At 53.0% G+C, this 22,911-nt stretch overlaps 1 protein-coding gene across 16 annotated transcripts in view; it reads right to left on the bottom strand.

Annotated features, from left to right (window-relative positions):
- Positions 1–22,911, bottom strand: part of CACNA1A (calcium voltage-gated channel subunit alpha1 A) — a 428,952-nt gene that overhangs the window by 4,988 nt on the left and 401,053 nt on the right. For 8 of the 16 annotated variants that reach the window (XM_031659832.1, XM_031659842.1, XM_031659835.1 and 5 more), the window contains 7 exons: positions 21,622–21,718; positions 17,249–17,354; positions 3,106–3,213; positions 2,838–2,938; positions 922–1,031; positions 675–813; positions 395–508 (listed from right to left, as the gene is read on the bottom strand). In XM_031659832.1, coding sequence (XP_031515692.1) covers positions 395–508; positions 675–813; positions 922–1,031; positions 2,838–2,938; positions 3,106–3,213; positions 17,249–17,354; positions 21,622–21,718 — 775 coding nt within the window. Of the gene's footprint in view, positions 1–394; positions 509–674; positions 814–921; positions 1,032–2,837; positions 2,939–3,105; positions 3,214–17,248; positions 17,355–20,357; positions 20,455–20,691; positions 20,696–21,621; positions 21,719–22,911 lie in introns of all 16 variants that reach the window. The other 8 variants (XM_031659833.1, XM_031659836.1, XM_031659844.1 and 5 more) reach the window with 3 other exon arrangements.

Raw genomic sequence — 22,911 nt, 5'->3', positions numbered from 1 at the left:
GCTGGGCATGTGTGTGTGTTTGTGTAGGGGTGATCTTCGCGGCAGGTGTCACCTGGCCCTGTTGAACCCTGCTGCACCCACTAATCTTCCACAACCTCCCCTGTCTGCAACCTCCAACCAGGGCAGCCAGAGACCATTTTGCAGTGGCCACTGCCCTCTGCCCCAGGGGAGCACTTTCCTCTCCGTCCTCTGTGAGGGAGGAGGGTCTGCAGGTGCTCCAGGTGCGGCCAGGTGGTGGGTGGGGCCTGCAGACTGCTTCAGAGGCCCAAGGAGTCTCTACCCAGGCCTGAGTCCGGCAGGGATGGGATGCACTGGGCTGCTTGTTGCGGGGGGCCCGGCCCCACCTGGTGCAGAGTTAGGGGTCCAGCCCTAGGGCAGTGGTGAAAGCCCTCACCTGGTTCTCTGCAGGGAGGCGGGGCATGGAGGCGGCCCGGCCCTGGCCTTCCATGGGGAGGTAGTGCTCGCTGTCGGAGTAGCCATCTCTGCCCATCTCTCGCATCTCCACGGACTGCGGAGCAGATGGCGAAGCTGGATGAGCCCTGGGGCCTGACCTCCAGATCCCTGGTGTCTGCAGATGGAGGGAGCTGCAGGTGTGTGTGTGGGGGGGCCCAGATCCCTTCCTCCTGAACCACCCGGGCCCTGGGAGCCGTTGGGGAGTTGGGGGACAGAGGCACCTGAGAGTTAGGCTGGCTGTTGGGCATGTCGGTGGGGGGACCTCGTTCCGGGCTCCACGTGCCCGTCTTCTGGAACATCTCCTGGGCACGCTGGGTCACCCAGGACGGGCTCTCCTTGAGGCCGCTTTCGTGAGCCATCCTGCATGGGGGACAGAGGCCGGGGTAGCAGTGGGTGCTTAGGCGGCTTCCAGAACGTGGGGACCGTGACGCCCCTGCACTCCACCTCCCTAGCAGGGGCGACACTCACAGGGCTCCTCCTGGGTCCAGTTGGGCGGAGGGGAGGGCGTTCTGGCCAGGTCCCCCTTCCTGCGTTGGGGACGGGGGCTCCATGCGCTGGAACATGAGGGGTGTCCGGTCCTGGGGAAGGGAGCAGAGAGTAGTGTGTGGACAAGGGCAGGGTGGTGGGATGGTGGTACCCAGAAGGCACTGCGACATCCCCAGTATACACACACAAGACACACACACACACACACACACACACACACACACACACACACTCAGATCTCATCCATCTAGACCCTTCCTTCCAATTCCACACAGAACCGCACCACTTCTCACTCCTCCACCCAAGTCATAGCCCCAGCCTGGTCCCGCCTCCTCATCTCCCACTGCAGGCACCTTCTCCCAGGTCTCCCGCTCCTACCTTCAACCCCACTGTTCCACAAGAGCCACCAGAGGGTGCCCATGAGCACCTGAGTCGGGTCGGATCTCTCCTTTGCTTAGAACCCTCCATGGCTCCCACTTCACTTGGGGTAAAAGCCAGGGTCCTTCCTGCAGCTCCCATGACCCTGAAGGATCTGCCCTGCCACCTCCTTGCCCTTGTCTCCTCCCTGCTCTTTTCCGTCACACTGGCCTCTTTGCTGTTCCCCAGACAACCTAGGCACAGTCCAGCCTTAGAGCCTTTGCACTGGCTGTTCCCTCTGCCTTCCAGGTATTGCTTAGCTCCCTCTCTCTCCCCTTTTCCTTCAAGCCTTTGCTTTCATTTCACCGTCTCAGGGAGGTTCTCCAACTACCCATTTCCCATTGCATCCCCTCCTCCCCTGGGTACTCCTATCTTCTGGATTCTTCTCCACTTTCCCCCATGACACTTCTTTCTCTTTGCTGGACGCCTCACGATTCAGTCATTTGCTACTATTGGCATTTCCCCCATTGGAATATCTGCTCCCTGAGGGCAGGGACTCTGGCCTGTTTTGCCCATGGGTGAGCCCCTGAGGACTGAGAACAGCACCCTGCACACAGTAGGTACTCAGTAAGTGTTGGTGGAGCAGCTGAATGAATCTACATTATGTGTCCTTGGCAAGAACTTTTTTTTTTTTTTTTTTTTTTTGAGATAGAGTCTTGCTCTATCACCTAGGCTGGAGTGCAGTGGTGTGATCTTGGCTCGCTGCAACCTCCACCTCCCAGGTTCAAGTGATTCTCCTGCCTCAGCCTCCCAAGTAGCTGGGACCACAGGTGCATGCCGCCACATGCAGCTAATTTTGTTTTTTGTAGAGATATGGGTCTCTCTATGTTGCCCAGGCTGGTCTCCCACTCCTGGCCTCAAGTGATCCTCCCATCTTGGCCTCTTAAATAGCTGGGACTACAGGTGTGCACCACCATGCCTTGCTAATGTTTTATTTTGTAGAGATGGAGTCTCACTGTGTTGCCCAGAGTGGTCTCAAACTACTGGCCTCAAACGATCCCTCTGCCCTGGCCTCTCAAAGCACTGAGATTACAGGTGTGAGCTGCCGTGCCCAGCCCCTACTTTTTTTCTTTTTTTTTGAGACAGAGTTTTGCTCTTGTTGCCCAGACTGGAGTGCAATGGCACGATCTCGGCTCACCGCAACCTCTGCCTCCCAGGTTCAAGCAATTCTCCGGCCTCAGCCTCCCGAGTACCTGGGATTACAGGCATGCACCACCATGCCAGGCTAGTTTTGTATTTTTAGTAGAGACGGGGTTTCTCCATGTTGAGGCTGATCTCCAATTCCTGACCTCAGGTGATCTGCCCGCCTCCGCCTCCCAAAATGCTGGGATTACAGGCCTAAGTCACCGGGCCCGGCCTAGTCCCTACTTTTCAGGGACCTGCCCTGGGGCTTTGCCACCCTCATATTCCAGTTGGTTCCCATGGTGACATGCAAGCCACTGTCCCTAGCCCATATGTCCCCAGAGCGGCGAACAGCGTACCTGCTCCTCGCGCATGGCCTGCAGCTTCTTGGCCTTGCTCTGCCGGTAGTACTCCATGATCATCATGGCCGCGTAGATCTTCCCCACGGTGAGGTCCGTGGCTGGGGGCACACACAGGGCGAGCTCACCATGGGCAGGCCTCCTTAGGGCCCTTGTCCTGGGTCCCTGTGTATACCAGCCGGGGCCGACACTCTCCCCAGGCCTCCTCTTTCCCTCCCCCTTCATCTGTCCTGATGGATCAGATCCCAGGGCTGGGCTCGGCTCTTACACTTGTGAGGTGTGACCAGCAGGTCTAGCGTCTTCTGGGACAGGTTGGGCCAAATCGCCATCATCTCCTTCCGCAGCTCAGCGTCCATTTGCTGTTTGTCCGCTCCTCCTGCAATGGGGGTGCAGACAGACCCTGACTGTCTGCCTGGGTGTCAGCTGGACTCTGGGTCAGCTGCAAAGCCAGAGGCTCCCGAGAACGAGACCCCAATCTTTCTGGTCTCTGTGGGGTCTCCAGTTCCCTGAGGGCCTGGCCCAGAGGAGGCCCTGGGCAGTGCTGCTGCAATGACCTTGTGGGCTCTGGTTCTCGATGGGGCCAGGACCATGAAGCAGCTGCGCAGGAGACAGCCCAACATGGAGAACAGCTGGGCAACTTGGGTCCCAATCTTGTCTCCCAGTTATCAGCTGCGTGACTTAGGTTACTCTACCACTTAGTGCCTCAGTGTCTCCATCTGTGAAATGGAGACAATAGCAAGAGTATTTGCCTCACCTGGTTTTTTTTTTTTTTTTTTTTTTTTTGAGATGGAGTTTCACTCTTGTTGCCCAGGCTGGAGTGCAATGGCATGATCTCAGTTCACTGCAACCTCTGCCTCCTGGGTTCAAGCGATTCTCCTGCCTCAGCCTCCCGAGTAGCTGGGATTACAGGTGTGCGCCACCATGCCTGACTAATTTTGTATTTTTACTAGAGTAAAATTTTGAAATACAAAATTTTACTAATTTTGTATTTCACCATGTTGGCCAGGCTGGTCTCGAACTCCTGACCTCAGATGATCCACCCTCCTCAGCCTCCCAAAGTGCTGGGATTACAGGCGTGAGCCACTGCGCCTGGTCTGTTTTTTCTTTCTTTCTTTTTTTTTTTTTTTAACAGTGTCTCTCTGTTAAAAAGATCACAGTGACGTGATCTTGGCTCACTGCACCCTCCACCTCCCAGGTTCAAGAGATTATCCTGCTTCAGCCTCCTGAGTAGCTGGGACTACAGGCGTGCACCACCATGCCCGGCTGTCACCTGGTTGTTTGATGATCAAAGTAATGTGCCTGCAGCCTTGGGACACTGTCTGCTGTAGGATTATTGTTGCAGTGACGCATCTGTCCAAGGCTGGGACGGACGCCCTGGAGCATCCCCAACAGAGGAGGTTTTGGTTTTGGTTTTATTTTGATTTTTGAGACAGGGTTTTGTTCTGTCGCCCAGGCTGGAGTGCCGTGGCGCAATCATCGCTCACTGCAGTCTCGACCTCATGGGCTCAAGCGATCCTCCCACCTCAGCCTCCCAAAGTGCTGGAATTACAGATGAGAGCCACCGTGCGTGGCCCAGAGATCTTTTCCCAAGTCTCCAATGCCATGGACATGCCCTTGGCCTACAGCCAATCCCTGGTCCCTCACCCCAGTCATGGTGGTCACTAAAGCTCTCTGCCGGTGTTTCCTGGCCCTCCTACCTGAGTACAGGAGAGGGTTCCTCCTGTGGTTAGTAGGGCCATGTGATGAGTTCTTGCTAATAGAGTGTGTACCATGTAATGTGCCACTTTGGGGCCAGAGCATTTATTATTATTTTTGAGATGGAGTCTCGCTCTCACTCAGGCTGGAGTGCAATGGCACCATCTCGGCTCACTGCAACCTCCACCTCCCAGGTTCAAGAGATTCTCCCACCTCAGCCTCCCGAGTAGCTGGGATTACAGGCATCTGCCATCATGCCTGGCTATTTTTATATTTTTGTAGAGACAGGGTTTCACCATGTTGGCCAGGCTGGTCTCGAACTCCTGACCTCAGGTGATCTGCCTGCCTCAGCCTCCCAAAGTGCTGGGATTACAGGCATGAGCCACTGCACCCAGCTTATTATTTAAAAAAATTTTTTTTTAAAATCTATCTATCTATCTATCGTCGATCGATCGACTGATCGATCGATTGACAGGGTCTTGCTCTGTTGCCCAGGCTGTGGCACTATCCTTGTTCACCGAAGCCTCGAGCTCCTGGGTTCGGGCAATCCACCCACGTCAGCCTCTTGAGTAGCTGGTTCTATGGGTGCGCACCACCACGCCTGGCTAATATTTTTTTGTTTTTGGTTTTGTAGAGAGTGGGTCTCACTGTGTTGCCCGGGATGATCTCAGACTCCTGGACTCAAGTGATCCTCCTGCTTCAGCCTCCGAAGACACTGGGCATACAGGCGTGAGCCACTGTACCAGGGGCCAGGCTATTTAACTGTCACAGCGGGACCCTCCCAAGTTCTCTTTCTGTCTGTCGCATGGCTGGTGATGTTATGGACAGTGTCTGTCCCCTCAGGCCTGTCCCTAAGTGACTCTGAAGAAATGAGCTCCCTGTCAGTCCATAAAGGACATCTAACAAGAGTGGATGAATCTTTTTTTTTTTTTTTTTTTTTTTTTTTTTTGAGGCGGAGTCTTGCTCTGTCGCCGGGCTGGAGTGCAGTGGCGGATCTCAGCTCACTGCAAGCTCCGCCTCGGGTTCCCGCCATTCTCCTGCCTCCAGCCTCCCGAGTAGCTGGGACTACAGAGTAGCCATACACCTACGCCCGGAGTAGTTTTTGCTTATTTTTAGTAGAGGCAGGGGTTTTCACTGTGCCCCAGCCAGGATGGGTCTCGATCTCTCCTGACCTAAGTGATCCAGCCCGTCTCGGCCTCCCAAAGAGATGCTACCAGGATTACAGAGGCGTGAGCCACCCAGCCCGGCCAAGAGTGGATGAATCTGAGATTCATCCTGAGAAAAAAAAAAAAAGGAAATTTAAAAAAAAAAACAAAAAAACAAGAGTGGGAGAACCTTTATCGGTTTGTGCCAGCGAGATCCTGGGGCTATTTGTTTCACAGCTTGGCCTCATCTGCCCTGATACATCAGACTGGCTCCCACTTCTACTGTTTCAGGGCCCCAAATCTTGGGCACAGGGGTGCTGTTCCAGACATTGGTCAGTAGGTTTGGAAGGAACATTAACCCACAGCCACTGTGGGATGCATGCGGAGCAGAGTGTGAAGACTCTTTTGGGGCCAAACATTAACCCTGTAGTTGCTGGATTGTGAGGGGAGGTCCAGGAGGTCTGGGGGAAGGGCAGGGGCTAGCTACCAGCTGCTAGAGAGGTATTTCAATAGTATTCTATTTTACTTTTATTTAAAAAATTTTATCATTTATTTATTTTTTGAGACAGAGTCTCACTCTGTCACCCAGGCTGGAGTGCAATGGCGCGATCTTGGCTCACTGCAACCTCCGCCTCCTGGGTTCAAGTGGTTCTCCTGCCTCAGCCTCCAGAGTAGCTGTGATTACAGGCACCCACCACCATACCTGGCAAATTTTGTGTATTTTTATTAGAGACGGGGTTTCACTATGTTGGCCAGGCTGGTCTCGAACTCCTGACCTCGTGATCTGCCCACCTTGGCCTCCCAAATTGCTGGGATTACAAATGTGAGCCACCGCGCCCGGCCTATTTTCATTTTTTTAAAGAGACAGACTCTTACTGTGTCGCCCAGGCTGGGGTGAAGTGATAGGATCCTGGCTCACTGCAGCCTTGAACTCCTGGGCTCCAGATATCTGGCCTCAGCCTCCTTTTTTCTTTTTTTTTTTTTTGAGACAGAGTCTTGCTCTGTCTTTCTCAGGCTGGAGTGCAGTGGCATGATCTTGGCTCACTGCAGCCTCTACCTCCCGGGTTCGAGCGATTCTCCTGTGTCAGCCTCCCGAGTAGCTGGGATTACAGGCATGTGCCACCACACCCAGCTAATTTTGTATTTTTAATAGAGATGGGATTTCACCATGTTGGCCAGGCTGGTCTCCAACTCCTGACCTCAGGTGATCCACCTGCCTCAGCCTTCCAAAGTGCTGGGATTACAGGAGTGATATACCACGCCTGGCCTCCTCAGCCTCTTGCATAGCTGAGACTACAAGAGTGTGCCACCACATTTGGCTAATCTTAATTTTTTTTTTTTTTTGTCTTGCTATGTTGCCCAGGCTGGTCTTTTTTTTTTTGTTTGTTTGTTTGTTTGTTTTTGAGATGGAGTCTCGCTCTGTCGCCCAGGCTGGAGTGCAGTGGCCGGATCTCAGCTCACTGCAAGCTCCGCCTCCCGGGTTTACGCCATTCTCCTGCCTCAGCCTCCCGAGTAGCTGGGACTACAGGCGCCCGCCACCTCGCCCGGCTAGTTTTTTGTATTTTTAGTAGAGACGGGGTTTCACCGTATTAGCCAGGATGGTCTCGATCTCCTGACCTCGTGATCCACCCGTCTCGGCCTCCCAAAGTGCTGGGATTACAGGCTTGAGCCACCGCGCCCGGCCGCCCAGGCTGGTCTTAAATTCCTGACTTCAAAGGATCCTCGTGCCTCAGCCTCCCGAAGTTCTGGGATTCCAGGCGTGAGCCACTGAATCTCTGTACCTGGCTCTTGACATCAACCTATAACAGTTTTTCTTCCCTCATGGGGAGCAGCTGGAATTCGTGGCTATGTTTACTGTCTACTATAGCCAAGTGAGGTGCCCTCGGTCTCTGTGGCCCCTTCTCAGAAGAAAACATGACATTTCCTATTAAAAGTTACTTTATCAGCCTGAGCAACATAGGGAGACCCTGTCTTTAAAAAAAAAAAAAAAAAAAAAGTAGCTGGGTGTGATGGTGTGCACCTGTAGTCCCAGCTGCTTGGGAGGCTGAGGTGGGAGGATCACTTAGCCTGGGAGGTGCAGGCTGTAGTGAGCTGTGATTGTGCCACTGCTCTCCAGCCTGCGAGACAGAGTGAGACCCTGTCTCAAAAAAAAAAAAAAAAAAAAAAGTTTCTCATGGAGAAAAAGAAAATGGCTGCTGTGGTAACTGAACTGAGTCCCACCCCAAATTCACATATTGAAGCTTTAACCTACAGTGTGACTATATTTGGAGATAGAGCCTTGAAGGACATAATGAAGGTTAAATGAGGTCCCTAGGACCCTAATCCAATATGGCTGGTGTCTCCCCATTTTTGAGAGACAGGGTTTGCTCTGTTGCCCAGGCTGGAGTGTGGTATGATCATAGCTCGCTGCAGCCTCCAACTCCTGGGCTCAAGTGATCCTCCTGCCTCAGTCTCCTGAGTAGCTGGGACTACAGGCACATACCATCATGCCTGGATAATGAAAATTAATTAATTAATTAATTATTTTTGGGACAGAATCTCACTCTATCGCCCAGGCTGGAGTGCAATGGCACGATCTTGGCTCACGGCAACCTCCGCCTCCCAGGTTCAAGTGATTCTCTTGCCTCGGCCTCCCAAGTAGCTGGGATTACAGGCACATGCCACTGTGCCTGGCTAATTTTTTGCATTTTTAGTAGAGATGGGGTTTCACCATGTTGGCCAGGCTAGTCTTCAACTCCTGACCTCAAGTGATCCGCCCCCCTCGGCCTCCCAAAATGCTGGGATTACAGGCGTGAGCCATCCCGCCTGGCTGAAAATGTTTCTTTTTTTGTAGTCCTGGGGTCTCATTATGTTGCCCAGGCTGATCTCAAACTTGTGGCCTCAAGCAGTCCTCCTGCCTTGGCCTCCCAAAGCACTGGGATTACAGGTGTGAGCCACTGCACCCAGCCTCAAGTACAGAATAATTATATTAACACTGGGACTGTCAGGAATAGAAGGTGTCTCTGCAAGTGGGCAAGAGTCACCCACGAATGGTTCATGTTCCCAGATGGGGCTGCCCAAGGCTGTCTCCCTCCCCGCTCTCATCCTCATGCCTTTGGTAAACCTTCTCTGTGGCGGGGTCTGTCCTGTGCACTGTAGGGCATTCAGCACCATTCCCAACCTCCACACATAGTCTCTCTTCACCTTGCAATCCTAGAGTACTGTCCACGGATTCGTATGTGGGCAGCCCAGTGTAGAACGCCCTTGCTGTGAGCTCTCCGCAGAAGTCAGAATGTCACTGCGGGCTGCTATTTGGATATGCTAACTGGGCTTACGTTTAATATGCTAACTGATTCAGGCAGGTGGTTGGCTCTGCCCTCAATGCCTGGGGTCGGGGGCTTGCAAGAGGATAGGGACCAGCCTGGCCAACATGGTCAAACCCTGTCTCTAGTAAAAACACAAAAATTAGCTGGGCGTGGTGGCGCATACCTGTAATCCCAACTACTCGGGAGGCTGAGGCAGGAGAATTGCTTGAACCCGGGAGGCGGAGGCTGCAGTGGTGAGCTGAGATTGAGCCACTGCACTCCAGCCTGGGAAATAGAAAGAGACTCCATCTCAAAAAACGAAAACAAAACAAAACAAAAACAAAACCAGATTCTTCTGGGCAGAGAGAACAGGGGGGTGGGTGGGAGAAACAGATGGACAGGGAAGAGAGAGAGAGACAGAGACAGAGAGAACGAGATGGACCTGCCCACTTTCTCCCAATCTCCAGCAATGAATGGTGGCACCACTTTCGAGAATCTGAAGAATGATTGAGGTTAATCTGTCCCCCCTTGCGGCCCCTTAACCTGCTGGAAAGGAAGCTCAGTGTGCTTAGAAAGTGAACTGAACTGTGAAAACAAAGCGTGTCATGCTCTCCTGAGACTCGCATCTGCTCAAAGGGCTGCCATTAGTACCACTCTTCCATTGCTGTCCCCACACCCTCCTGACCTTCTTTAACCCCGAGAGCCTGGCTCAGCTGTGGAACGCCAGAATGAGGCCTGGCACTCACTGAGGATAAGAGGTGGAGGGGCCCCTGGCTCAGAAATCTGGGCAATCGGCTGGGTGCGGTGGCTCACGCCTGTAATCCCAGCACTTTGGGAGGCCAAGGCGGGAGGATCACGAGGTCAGGAGACTGAGACCATCCTGGCTAACACGGTGAAACCCCGTCTCTACTAAAAATACAAAAAATTAGCCGGGTGTGGTGGCGGGCGCCTGTAGTCCTAGCTACTCGGGAGGGTGAGGCAGGAGAAGGGCATAAACCCGGGAGGCGGAGGTGAGATCAGGCCACTGCACTCCAGCCTGGGTGACAGAGCGAGACTCCGTCTCAAAAAAAAAAAAAACACACACACACACACACACACAAAAGAAATCTGGGGGCCGGGCGCGGTGGCTCACGCCTGTAATCCCAGCACTTTGGGAGGCCGAGGCGGGCGGATCACAAGGTCAGGAGATCGAGACCACAGTGAAACTCCGTCTCTACTAAAAATACAAAAAATTAGCCGGGCGCGGTGGTGGGCACCTGTAGTCCCAGCTACTCAGGAGGCTGAGGCAGGAGAATGGCGTGAACCCGGGAGGCGGAGCTTGCAGTGAGCCGAGATCGCGCCACTGCACTCCAGCCTGGGCTACAGCGCGAGACTCCGTCTCAAAAAAAAAAAAAAAAAAAAAAAAGAAATCTGGGAAATCATTGTCTTCAGGGAACTCAGTGGCATCTGGGGTATAAGTAACAACTGCGACAGCCAAACGCAGGGACATCTCCGGGAGTCTTTGAAACCCTCAGGAAGGGAATCCAGTAGGTGTCACACAGGCTGGACTTCCTGGGGTTCTGAGCAGTAAGGACTAGCTCAGCAGGCTGGTGTTGTCCAAACCCTGCACATTCCAGTGGAAGGACTGGTCCTTGACTTGCTCCTAGGAGGTGATCTTTAAGCCTTTGAAATGTCCTGCCTGAAAATAGTGTCTGTATTTAGCAAGGGGCTTGGGCCCCACAGGATAGTTCATTCTTTTTTTTTTTTTTTTTGAGTCTTGCTGTGTCTCCCAGGCTGGAGTGCAGTGGCGCGATCTCAGCTCACTGCAAGCTCCGCCTCCTGGGTTCACACCATTCTCCTGCCTCAGCCTCCCGAGTACTGGGAACTACAGGCACCCGCCACCAGGCCCGGCTCATTTTTTGTATTTTTAGTAGAGACAGGGTTTCACCGTGTTAGCCAGGATGGTCTCGATCTCCTGACCTCATGATCCACCCGCCTCGGCCTCCCAAAGTGCTGGGATTACAAGCGTGAGCCACCATGCCCGGCCTTTTTTTTTTTTTTTTTTAATGGAGTCTCGCTCTGTTGCTCAGGCTGGAGTGCTGTGGCGTGATCTCAGCTTACTGCAAACTGCAAGCTCTGCCTCCCAGGTTCACACCATTCTCCTGCCTCAGCCTCCCAAGTAGCTGGGACTACAGTCTCCCACCACCACACCCAGCTAATTTTTTTTTTTGTATTTTTTAGTAGAGATGGGGTTTCACCATGTTAGCCACGATGGTCTCAATCTCCTGACCTCGTGATCCACCTGCCTTGGCCTCCCAAAGTGCTGGGGTAACAGGCGTGAGCCACCCCGTGCCTGGCCTTTTTTTTTTTTTTAAAAAAAAAGAGAGATAGGGTCTCACTATGTTGCCCAGGCTGGTCTCAAACCCCTGGCCTCATACGATTACAGGTGTAAGTCACCGTACCTGGCCCATAGAGTTCATTCTATTTATTTATTTTGAGATGGAGTTTTTGCTCTGTTGCCCAGGCTGGAGCGCAATAGTGCGATCTCGGCTCACTGCAACCTCTGCCTCCTGGGTTCAAGTGATTTTCCTGCCTCAGCTTTCCGAGTAGCTGGGATTACAGGCACCCACCACCACGCCTGGTTAATTTTCCATACAGTTAATTCTAACAGTGTGATTTACGGTTGGGGTCTTGAGCCACGTGGTATCAGTTTGATCTTTTGAGGGACTGGAGACGGAGTAACTATGGTCAGCCCTGCCTGCATGACAAACCCTCAATAAAAACCCTGCGGCACCAAGGCTCAGGTGAGCTTCCCTGGTTGGCAGTACACAGTGCGTGTTGTCACACATTGCAAGGAGAATTAAGTGTTGTCTGCACAACTCCACTGGAGCAGACAACTGGAAGCTCATGCCTGGTGTCTCCTGGACCCTTCCCCAGATCCCCTTCCTTTGCACATTTTATGTTTTTGGATTTTGTTTGTTTGTTTGAGATAGAGTCTTGCTCTGTCACCCAGACTGGAGTGCAGTGGCACGATCTCGGCTTAATGTAGCTCTGTCTCCTGGGTTCAAGGGATGCTCGTGCCTCAGACTCTGGAGTAGCTGGGACTACAGGCATGTGCCACCGCACCTGACTAATTTCTTTTCTTTTTTTTTGATACAGAGTTTTGCTCTGGTCACCCAGGCTGGAGCGCAATGGCGCGGTCTCAGCTCATTGCAACCTCCACCTCTCAGGTTCATGTGATTCTCCTGCCTCAGCCTCCTGAGTAGCTGGGATTATAGGGGTCTGGCACCATGCCTAATTTTTGTATTTTTGGTAGAGATGGGGTTTTGCCATGTTGGCCAGGGTGGTCTCAAACTTGTGACCTCAAGTGATCTGCCCAACTTGCCCTCCCAAAGTGCCGGGATTACAGGTGTGAACCACCACGCCTGGCCCTTTGCAGATTTTTTTTTTTTTTCTAATAGAGTCTCACTCTATCCAGCCTGGAGTGCAGTGGCAGGATCTCGGCCCACTACAACCTCTGCCTCCCGGGTTCAAGTGATTCTCCTACCTTAGCCTTCCAAGTAGCTGGGATTACTGGTGCCAGTCACCATGCCTGGCTAATTTTTGTATTTTTAATAGAGACAGGGTTTCACCATGTTGGTCAGGCTGGTCTCGAACTGTGTGACATCAAGCAATCTGCCCATTTCACCCTCCCAAAGTGCTGGGATTACAGGCATGAGCCACCGTGCCCGGCCCTTTGCAGATTTTAATCTGTATTCTTTCACTGCAATAAACTGTGAGTATAAAAACTTTTCTCAGTTCTGAGTTCTCCCAGGATATCACTGAACCTGTGGGTGGTTTTGGGACCCCTGAACACAGATCCTCAGAGTGCCACAGCAGCTGAGTTACGATGGCATTACATGCGAAGAGTGGGGGTGTTGTTAGACCCGTTGTACAGATGAAGGAACTGTGGTAGGCAGACTTCAAACCTGCCCTTCCGCCAAGATTCTGTTTATTCAAACACTAATCTAGGGATCACTGCCCAGGCTATGAAGGGACTTTGCAGATATAATTAAAATACCGGAGGCCCGGTGAGGTGGCTCATGCCTGTAATCCCAGCACTTTGGGAGGCTGAGGCGGGCAGATCACGAGGTCGGGAGATCGAGACCATCCTGCTAAAATGGTGAAACCCCGTCTCTACTAAAAATACAAAAAATTAGCCGGGCGTGGTGGCGCATGCCTGTAATACCAGCTACTCGGGAGGCTGAGACAGAAGAATCGCTTGAACCTGGGAGGTGGAGGTTGCAGGGAGCCGAGATTGCACCACTGCACTCTAGCCTGGGTGACAGTATGAGACTCCGTTTCAAAAAAAAAAAAAAAAATGCTGGGCACGGTGGCTCACGCCTGTAATCCCAGCACTCTGGGAGGCTGAGGCGGGTGGATCACCTGAGGTCAGGAATTCAAAACCAGCCTGGCCAACCTTGGGAAACCCTGTCTCTACTACAAATACAAAATACAAAAAGAATTAGCTGGGCGTGGTGGCAGGCACTTGTAATCTCAGCTACTCGGGAGGCTGAGGCAGGAGAATTGCTTGAACCTGGGAGGCAGAGGTCGCAGTCAACTGAGATTGCACCACTACACTCCAGCCTTGGCAACAAGAGCAAAACTCTGTCTCAAGAAAAAAAGTTAAAATATCAAGTCAGCTGACCTCAAAATACAGAGATGATCAGGGTAGGCCGGCCCCAATCAGGTGAGCCCTTGAAAAGCACAATATTCTCTCTGCTTGGTGGCAGATGGGGAAGTCGAAGAGAATGGGAGCACATGGACGATACATACACTTCCAGGAGCAAAAAGCTAAAAAGCCAGTGATAAAACAAGACCTCAGTCCTACAACCACAAGGACTTGAATTCTGCCAACACCTGAATGAACCTGGAAGTACATTCTCCCCCAGATCCTCCAGATAGGAGCCCAGCTTGGCTGACACCTTGATTTCAGCCTCGTGAGACCCTCAGCAGACAGCCCAGTACAGCTTCTTGGACTTCTGACCTACGGGACTGTGAACTGACAAATGGGTGTGTCTTAAGCTGCTATATCTGTGGTCATCACATAGCTCATTGCAGTCTTGACCTCCTGGTCCCCAGTGATCCTCCCACTCCAGCCTCCCAAGTAGCTGGGACTACAGGTGCCCATCACCACATCTGGCTAATTTAAAATTTTTCTATAGAGATGGGGTCTCTCTGTGTTGGCTAGGCTGGTCTTGAACTCCTGGCCTCAAGTGATCCTCCTGCCTCGGCCTCCCAAAGTGCTGGGATTACAGGTGTGAGCCACTGCGCCCAACCTCCTTGTGCTCTCTTTACCTTCACTTTGTTCCTGGCACTAACAATATTCGTTCTCCACCCCTCCAGTCCCCCACCTTCCCTGCCACTTCCTCCTTGAGTCTTGCCATGTGGCCTTGGCTCTTCCTCCCTTCTTCCTCTCAAGACTCTAGAAGGAAAATGTGTCCCAAGGCTCAGGCTTTCTTCCTCCTGACTTCCCAGTGGTTTCAGCTGGGCTCAGCCCCTTCCTACCTGTTGGACTCTCCACCCACTCTTCTCCCACCCGCTCCTTCTCTCTGGTCCCGTTTGTTTTTCTTTTCCTTCTTTCTTTCTTTCTTTTTTTTTTTTGAGACAGAGTCTTGCTCTGTCCCCTAGGCTGGAGTGCAATGGTTTGATCTCAGCTCACCACAACCTCTGCCTCCTGGGTTCAAGCCATTCTTGTCCTCAGCTTCCCAAGTTGCTGGGATTATAGGTGTGCACCACCACGCCTGGCTAATTTTTGTACTTTTAGTGGAGATGGAGTCTTGCCATGTTGGCCAGGCTGGTCTCGAACTCCTGGCCTCAAGTGATCCACCTTCCTCGGCCTCCCAAAGTGCTGGGATTACAGGTGTGAGCCTCAGGTCCCCATTTCTTCTGGTGATTGTGCGCCTCTCTCTCTGCCCTGCTGTCCTTAATCAGCTGCCAAGTCACATCACATCCCCTTTCAGGCCTCTGAAATGCACTCCAGACAGGGGACCCCTGACCCCTCCGCCAAAGCTGCCCTGGTCAAAGTGACCATAATGACCAGTCACTTGCGATCCTCATTATCCTTGGCCTCTGGGCAGTGTCTGACGTGGCTGGTCCCCTTCCTCCTGAAGCCGCCCTTCTAAGCATAGAAACTGCCTCCAGGAGCTCACACTGCCCTGGTCTCTGCCCGCCTCCCTGGCCTCCCCTTCTTCTTTCCCCCTAATGATGGAGAGTGAGCCCTGAGCTAGGTCTTTGGGGGAATCTCTCCGTTCTATTTATTTATTTATTTATTTGAGACAGAGTCTTGGTCTGTCGCCCAGGCTAAAGTGCAATGATGTGATCTCGGCTCACTGCAACCTCTGTCTCCCGGGTTCAAGTGATTCTCCTGCCTCAGCCTGCAGAGTAGCTGGGGTTACAGGTGCCCACCATGACACCCGGAATTTTTATATTTTTGGTAGAGATGTGGTTTCACCATGTTGGCTAGGCTGGTCTTGAACTCCTGACCTCGTGATCCACCCACCTTGGCCTCCCAAAGTCCTGGGATTACAGGTGTAAGTCACCGCGCCCAGCCCCTTCTCAGCTTAAATTTTTTTTTTTTTTTCTTTTTCTTTTTGTTGTTTTGAGCCAGGATCTCGTTCTGTCACCCAGGCTGGAGGGCAGTGGTGCAATCATGACTCACTGCAGCCTCAAACTCCTGGCTTCAAGCAATCCTCTCATCTCTGTCTCCTGAGTAGCTGGGACCACAGGCATATGCCACCATGTCCAGTTAATTAATTTAATTTTATTTTTGAGACAGAGTCTTGCTCTGTCTCCCAGGCTGTAGTGCAGTGGGGTGATCTCGGCTCACTGCAACCTCCGCCTCCCAGGTTCAATCGATTCTTCTGTCTCAGCCTCCCGAGTAGCTGGGACTACAGTACCCACCACCAGATCTGGCTAAATTTTGTATTTTTAGTAGAGACGGGGGTTTCACCATATTGGCCAGGCTGGTGATCCTGACCTCAACTGATCCACCCACCTTGGCCTCCCAAAGTGCTGAGATTACAGGCGTGAACCACCATGCCCGGCCTACCCCTAGTTCTAAGCTACTGTCCTGTCTCCACTCGGATGATATCAGCAGCCCCGACCCTGGCCTCCTTCCGCTCTCTCATCCCCTCAGTGGCCGGAGGAAACCTGTTCAAATGTGAGTTGGGTCAGGCTCCTCCTCTGTTGTGAACCTGCGTGGCACGCCCTCACTCAGAAGGTGAGTCAGTTCAATACCCCTGGTGTCCCCTGTTCACCCCCCTGTCAGGGCCTTTGCCAGTCCTTCTGTCTGGAGCACCTTCCCCCCAGGGATCCACGAGACACTGCCTCACCTCCTCAGTGGCGGCCTCCCCGTCCACCTAAAGAGTAAGCTGCTGGGTTCCCCATGCTTGGACGGGTCTCTGGCACATTGAAGGGGTGCACTAAATATCTGCAAATGGGCCAGGTGTGGTGACTCATGCCTGTAATACCAACATTTTGGGAGACCGAGGTGGGAGGACTGCTTGAGCCTAGGAGTTTGAGACCAGCCTGGGCAACCTGATGAAACCTCATCTCTATAAAAAATATAAAAGATTAGGTTGGGCACAGTGGTTCATGCCTGTCATCCAGCACTTTGCGAGGTCGAGACGGGCGGATCACGGGGTCAGAAGATCGAGACCATCCTGGCTAACACGGTGAAACCCTGTCTCTACTAAAAATACAAAAAATTAGCCGGGCGTGGTGGCAGGCGCCTGTAGTCCCAGCTACTTGGGAGGCTGAGGTAGGAGAATGGCGTGAACCCGGGAGGCGGAGTTTGCAGGCTGAGCACGAGATCGCTTACGCACTGTCACTCCAGCACTTTGGGAGGTCGAGGCAGGTGGATCACTTGAGGTCAGGAGTTCGAGACCAGCCTGGCCAACATGGTGAAACCCTGTCTCTACCGAAAATATAAAAAATTAGCTGGGTGTGGTGGTATGTACCTATAATCCCAGCTACTTGGGAGGCTGAGGCAGGAGAATCACTTGAACCCAGGAGGTGGAGGTAGCAACGAGCCAAGATGGCACCATCGCACTTCAGCCTGGGTGACAGAGGGAAACCGTCACCAAAAAAAAAAAAAAAAAAAAAAAAAACCAAACCCAAAACCCCAAAAAACGCTGTGGAACGATTGAATGGAAGAGTGAATGAAAATCCGGGCAGTGACAGCAGCTCCTCTAGTTTGGGGCAGGGAGGGAGATCCCCAGTTCCACCCTGTCCCGCCTGTCTGCACCCGCCCCTGTCCCTTCCTTACCCTTGGCAATCTTGATGTCCAGGGCTGTGCGGATCAGAGCCATGAGGGTGGAATTGAAGTGGACGGTGTTGTCATCTGCGACGGGCAGGTCCATCCGCAGAAGCCGCTACAGAAAACCCAAGGCAATCGCAGTCATTCCCAGGCATCTCTCCTGGGTCTCCCGTGAGCCACGCCCACCCCTACCCAGGGAGTCTCAGGAAGAACTCTGAAGGCTGCAGTGGCTGAGGTGACCCTTACTCAGGTTACCTGTCCCAGTACTCTGTTTCTCTTGGTGGCCCGTGGGGAGGGCACAAAAGGCTCTCCTGTATTTCTGGTCCCCTGCCCTCTCCTTTTTCCCCCCACCTGCTTGACCTGAGAGCTGGCATTTCCAGGGTTAGCCTCAATCCTTGTCCCACCCCCGCCCCGCCCCAGAGTTCTTCTGGACGGCCCTGTTTCGGTCTGACCCCAAAGAAAAAGAGCACAAGCTGGATTTGAGCAGCACGTGCAACAGCCAAGGCTGAGGGAGCCAGAACCACAGCCGCTGGTGGGGGGCGCCGCCGGCTCCCCACCCCCAACCCCTGGCTTGGCCCAGATCAGGACAGACCAGATGGGCACAGACCACATCATTCCTCTGAGAAGCAGCAGGCAGGCAGCCCCCCACCAACGGGGCAGGCCCCTCGCAGGCATGCAGCAAGGCTGTGACACAGAACAGCACAGACAGGGGTGCATGCAGACGGAATCTCGAGACTCATTCATAGCTCCGTGGGAAGTGTATCTCAGGGACATGTCCGGATCTTGGCTGTCTGTGCAGTGGCAGGGGGAAGGGGTGAGGGGCATTCCCTTCCAGCCCAGGGAAGAAAAGATTCCCCATGTCCCAGGCAGGGGCTCTGTCCACCATGCTTGGTGGCATGGGAGAGGATGCTGGGCTGGTGTGCACCAGCCCAGGCTGAGGTGGCACAGAGAAGGGGGGTGAGGGTGACTTGGGTGGTGATTCAGACACATGTGGGCCGGAAACACAGGGCTGAAGATGGGGAGGGGTATGGTAAATCCAGAGCAGGACAGTAGAGGGGACACTGGGGGCAGGGTGGGGAAGGAGGTGGGAAATAGAGAAACACACACAGACTGGGCCACTGTGCACAGTTGTGCAAAGTACTGCACAAAAAAGGGCTCCCGTCTTGGAAATGATAGATGTATGTACTTATTTCTTTTTTTTTTTTTTTTTTTTTTTTTTGAGACGGAGTCTTGCTCTGCCGCCCAGGCTGGAGTACAGTGGCCGGATCTCAGCTCACTGCAAGCTCCGCCTCCCGGGTTTACGCCATTCTCCTGCCTCAGCCTCCCGAGTAGCTGGGACTACAGGCGCCTGCCACCTCGCCCGGCTAGTTTTTTGTATTTTTAGTAGAGACGGGGTTTCACCGTGTTAGCCAGGATGGTCTCGATCTCCTGACCTCGTGATCCGCCCATCTCGGCCTCCCAAAGTGCTGGGATTACAGGCTTGAGCCACCGCGCCCGGCGTACTTATTTATTTATTAAAATATTTTTTCTTTTTGTAGAGATGGGGTCTTGCTATGTTGCCCAGGCTAATCATGAACTGGGCTCAAGTGACCCTCCCATTTCAGCCTCCCAAAGCACTAGGATTACAGGCATGAGCCACCACACCCAGCCCCTGATTTGTGTATTAAATATAACAGCTTCTCAGCTGATAGAAAAAAAGTGTCTTGTTCTCACCACATTGGTGAATTGCAACAATTTTCCAACAGACATGTTCTGTGGAAAGGGTGCCTTTTTCAAATTTGCACAAAGTTGTCTTATGGACCCATGGTGGCCTGCACAAAGACCGGGACAGGAAGGGCTTTCTGTCCCTCTCTTGCACATGCGCACACATTCATCTAAGCAGAGACTGAGAGAAGCGACTTGAGGAAAACTGTGTGTATTGGGGGGGGGGGGGGGCGGAGCGACAGGTGCCAGGACAGGCTCATTGTCTGAGATGCTGGTGGGACAACCTTGTCCCCGGCTTTGATTGAGAAGTGAGGGGAGACGTATAGGTTAGGTGAGGAGGGGTACACAGAGGAAGGAAAGGAATGAGGTGAGGAGGTGGCAACATGGGGCGGGTACAAATAGCATTGATGGATGGGGACACAGGGAAGATCAAGGTGGATGGGAGAATAGGATGATGGGGTAATATTTTTTGGGCGGGGAGAATCTTTAGGGGTCATCCCTGAACTTCTTGTGGATGAGTGGAGGGAACAGAGCATCTGTCCTTGGGCGCCAAGGGAGATTCCAGGACAGGGATCTGGAGGGGTGGCCCGGCCCAGCCGCTTGGCGGCAGGACGCTTGCTCTCTCAGCCAGCATGCACCACCCCCCGTCGGCCATGGTGCCTGCCCGCCCCAGGCCCCGCCAAGGCAGCGTGCATGGCCTGCATCAGTGTGCCACCGTCCAGGGGTCCAGCTGCGGCCGCCTGCCCACTCTGGAACAATGGAGAGGCATGTTGGGGTGTCTTGGGGGGGATTAGGGACAGGGGCTGGGGACAAAACTCCAGGGGAGGGAAGGAAGGGGAAGAGAGGTTCTTGGTGCTTCTTGGAAGGTCTCGAATCCCCCAAGGCCCTAGGTCAGAGATCAGCTTCAGGTATGCGTGGTAGGGGCGGGGACCTGGGGGCTAGAGGCACAAAAGATGGGACCAGGACTTTCCCTGCTTTTGGGGGCTAAAGCCCCTTTCTGCAAGGCGCCTGCCCCAGCCTGGGCATGGGGGCCGCTCTGGGTGGGCAAAAGTGGGAGGCGTGGGTTTTGACTTCCCGAAGAAGCATGTTTGTTTCCAATTTGGTACCTGGGAGACCAGGTGCAAGGGGACCTGGGCGCTCCCCTCCCCCTCCCCCCAGCGTGTCGGCCATAATGGAGTCTCAAAACACGAAGACACTCATCAGAAAGGACGGACACAGTGTGCTGCTTAGAATCAAGGGATGATCATGATCAGTTTACTCGAGAAAAGAAAAAAAAGAATCAAAAACAAAAAAGAAGAGAAACGTTGGAAAAAGAGAGTCGGCCGGGTGTTTCTGGTCAGCACTAAAAAAAAGAAGAAGAAGAAGAAAAAAAAACCCAGTGCCCGGACATTGGTGGTCGGCAAGGGTAGTCTACCTTGTAAGCCACTCTGGCCGGACACTTCTTCCCCAGACCCAGGGGCGGAGACATGTGTCTCAGCATCTGATACATGTCCAGGTAAGGCATGCGGCCCCTGGCAGCACCGAAAACGAAAAAAAAAAAAAAAAAAAAAAAAAAAAAAAAAAAGGGGGGGGGAATGGGAACAGAGAACCAAAGGAAGAGGGGTGGGGAGGAACAGAAGAAAACAGAAATCCACACGAGCCGAAAAAATAGAGAGAGAAAGATGCAGAGAATGATAAAATAGGTATTTCAAATCAATGGAAAAGAAGAGGAAAAAAAATGGAAGAAAAGGTCATTAAAAAAAGATTACTTCACTGCTCGGGAGCAGGGAGAGAGAGAGAAAAGAGAAAAGTCAGATTCAGCTTGGGCTCTGAGCTACAGTTCTGGAGGGATGCAGAGGGGAGTGGGGGATTCTCACTTTGGAAGACTTAGAGCCATGCTTTTGTTCATTGCCTTTTTTTTTTTTTTTTTTTTTTTAAAGAGACAGGGTCTCTCTCTGTCGCCTGGGTTGGAGTGCAGTGATGTGATCATAGTTCACTGCGGCCTCCACCTCCTGGGCTCAAGCAATCCTTCTGCCTCAGCCTCCCAAGTAGCTGGGACTACAGGCATGTGCCACAATGCCCGGCTAATTTTTTATAGAGAAGGGGGTTCTTGCTATGTTGCCCAGGCTGGTCTCAAACTCCTGGGCTCAAGTGATCCTCCAGCTTTGGCCTCCCAAAGTGCTGAGATTACAGGCATGAGCCACCGCGCCCGGCCGTCACTGTCATTTCTAAAGTTGGGTCACATTCTCTGGTTTGGCTGAGGCTGGTCTCTGAGGGGGCCTAGGTGGGGAGGAGGGGCCGGTGCCAGGGAGGGGAGGAGGGCTAGGGGCTTTGAGAGGTGAGGGGTGGAGGGGGAGAGAGTGGAGGTGATGGTTGGGGGAGAAATGCAAAGTTACAATCCCCCAGGGGATGTGTCTGATTCGGGGTGCCGTGGAGACCCCAGGATGGGCAGCTTCAGCTAAGAGCAAGCAAAGATGGCTGAAGGCTGAAGGGAAGGAGGAAATATGTTCCATGCTTTATCGAGTCTACATGACTGCATTCTGTTGGCTAAGAGAGTTTTCTAGTTTAATGCAAGAGAGAGAGATGGCTCTGTTTTTTAGAGATATATAGATATATATATATATATGAAATATATATATTGAAGAACCCCAAGCCACACTCATTCCATGGATGCTAGCAGGTTTTAGTGGAAGTCAAACCTTGCAAGCAACCCTATGAGGACATTTCTTGCCTAAGCCGAGAGGGGGAGATATTACTCGCAATAAACTGTACATATCCTTATAATGAATCCGACCGCTGAAAGGAGAAGAAAGGGGGTTAGTGCAGGCAGTGGGTTCACACGGGCTCCCTGGGCACACGGCGAGGTCATGATGCCCGAGGCTGGGGTCTCCCTGGCTTGAAGGAGTGGGAGAGACTTGGGACACGTGAAGGTCCCCAGTACATTCCCAGACACCGGGGAGACCCAGGGGTAGAGGATTTCAGTCGGGGTGTGCCAGGAGTTCTAGACTGCAGGGCACCTCCCCCGGGGTTCTCTCTGCATCTGCCTCCTCCACAATCTACATGGGCTACAGGGGTGGGGGGGCTTGTGGAATAGAGGACTTGGGGACAGCATCCAACTGCTGTGACCTAAAATCAAAAGAAGAAGAGTTAGGAACCAGCCAAAGCCCAGCCCCAGACCCATGGCTCTCCACAGCCTCTTGGTCTCATGGAAGACTTGTTTGAGGCTATGGGAACAGCCAAGACCACCTCCTGCCCAGCTTCCTCGTGGGGAGCCTCCTCTCTGGTGCTGAAGCCAGAGGAAGACGGGGCTTAGGCTGCTGAGGGCCCCCCAGTAATGCTTCTTCAGGCCCCAAGCCCAGGCTGAACTAAATCCTCAGTGGCTGGTGGGCTCCAGGTATTCGGATAAAGCCTGAGTGAGCGTCAAGGCTTGCTGTTGGGTGAGCGCTCAAAACACGCGCACAAGGTGGCACCTACTCCCTGAAACCATTGCCCATCAGTGGAGAGGGACCCCTCTGGTGTCTACCCAGCTGGGAGCACCCGCTCCCTCTGTGGCCACAAAGATTCAAGGGCCCCTGAGGCTCTGTGTCCTCCCCTGGCCTGTATGTCCTCTCACTCCAAGGTTCACAGGTCCCAGTGGGAGCTGAGTTCTGCCACTCTGATGTTGCTGCTAATCCTGTCTGCCAAGGGTAAGCCAGCCCTCCTCCCCACACTCTCAAGAGAACTGAGGCTGGGACGCTGTTGGTTTTCTCCCTGGAGCCTGGCTAATGCGTCCTCACCATCTGGAGACTTCGCAGTGAGAGACAGGAGAGACTCGTAGGAGGAGAGGGCTCTTCAGGACACCTCATGGTTGACGTCCTCCCTCATTTCCCAGAAAGTCCAGGGTCTGGGCAGGGTCGGCACCCTACACGTTTAATGTGGGGTATGCAAGGGCGATGATTCTTATATCTTCTCTCCTGACGGAACCTGTGAGATCCTGCTAGGACCCCAGG

Source organism: Papio anubis, chromosome 20, assembly GCF_008728515.1.
Source record: "Papio anubis isolate 15944 chromosome 20, Panubis1.0, whole genome shotgun sequence".
Taxonomy (NCBI): Eukaryota; Metazoa; Chordata; class Mammalia; order Primates; family Cercopithecidae; genus Papio; species Papio anubis.
The sequence above is the reverse complement of the archived record's forward strand: the minus strand, read 5'-3'. Positions and strand labels throughout refer to the sequence as shown.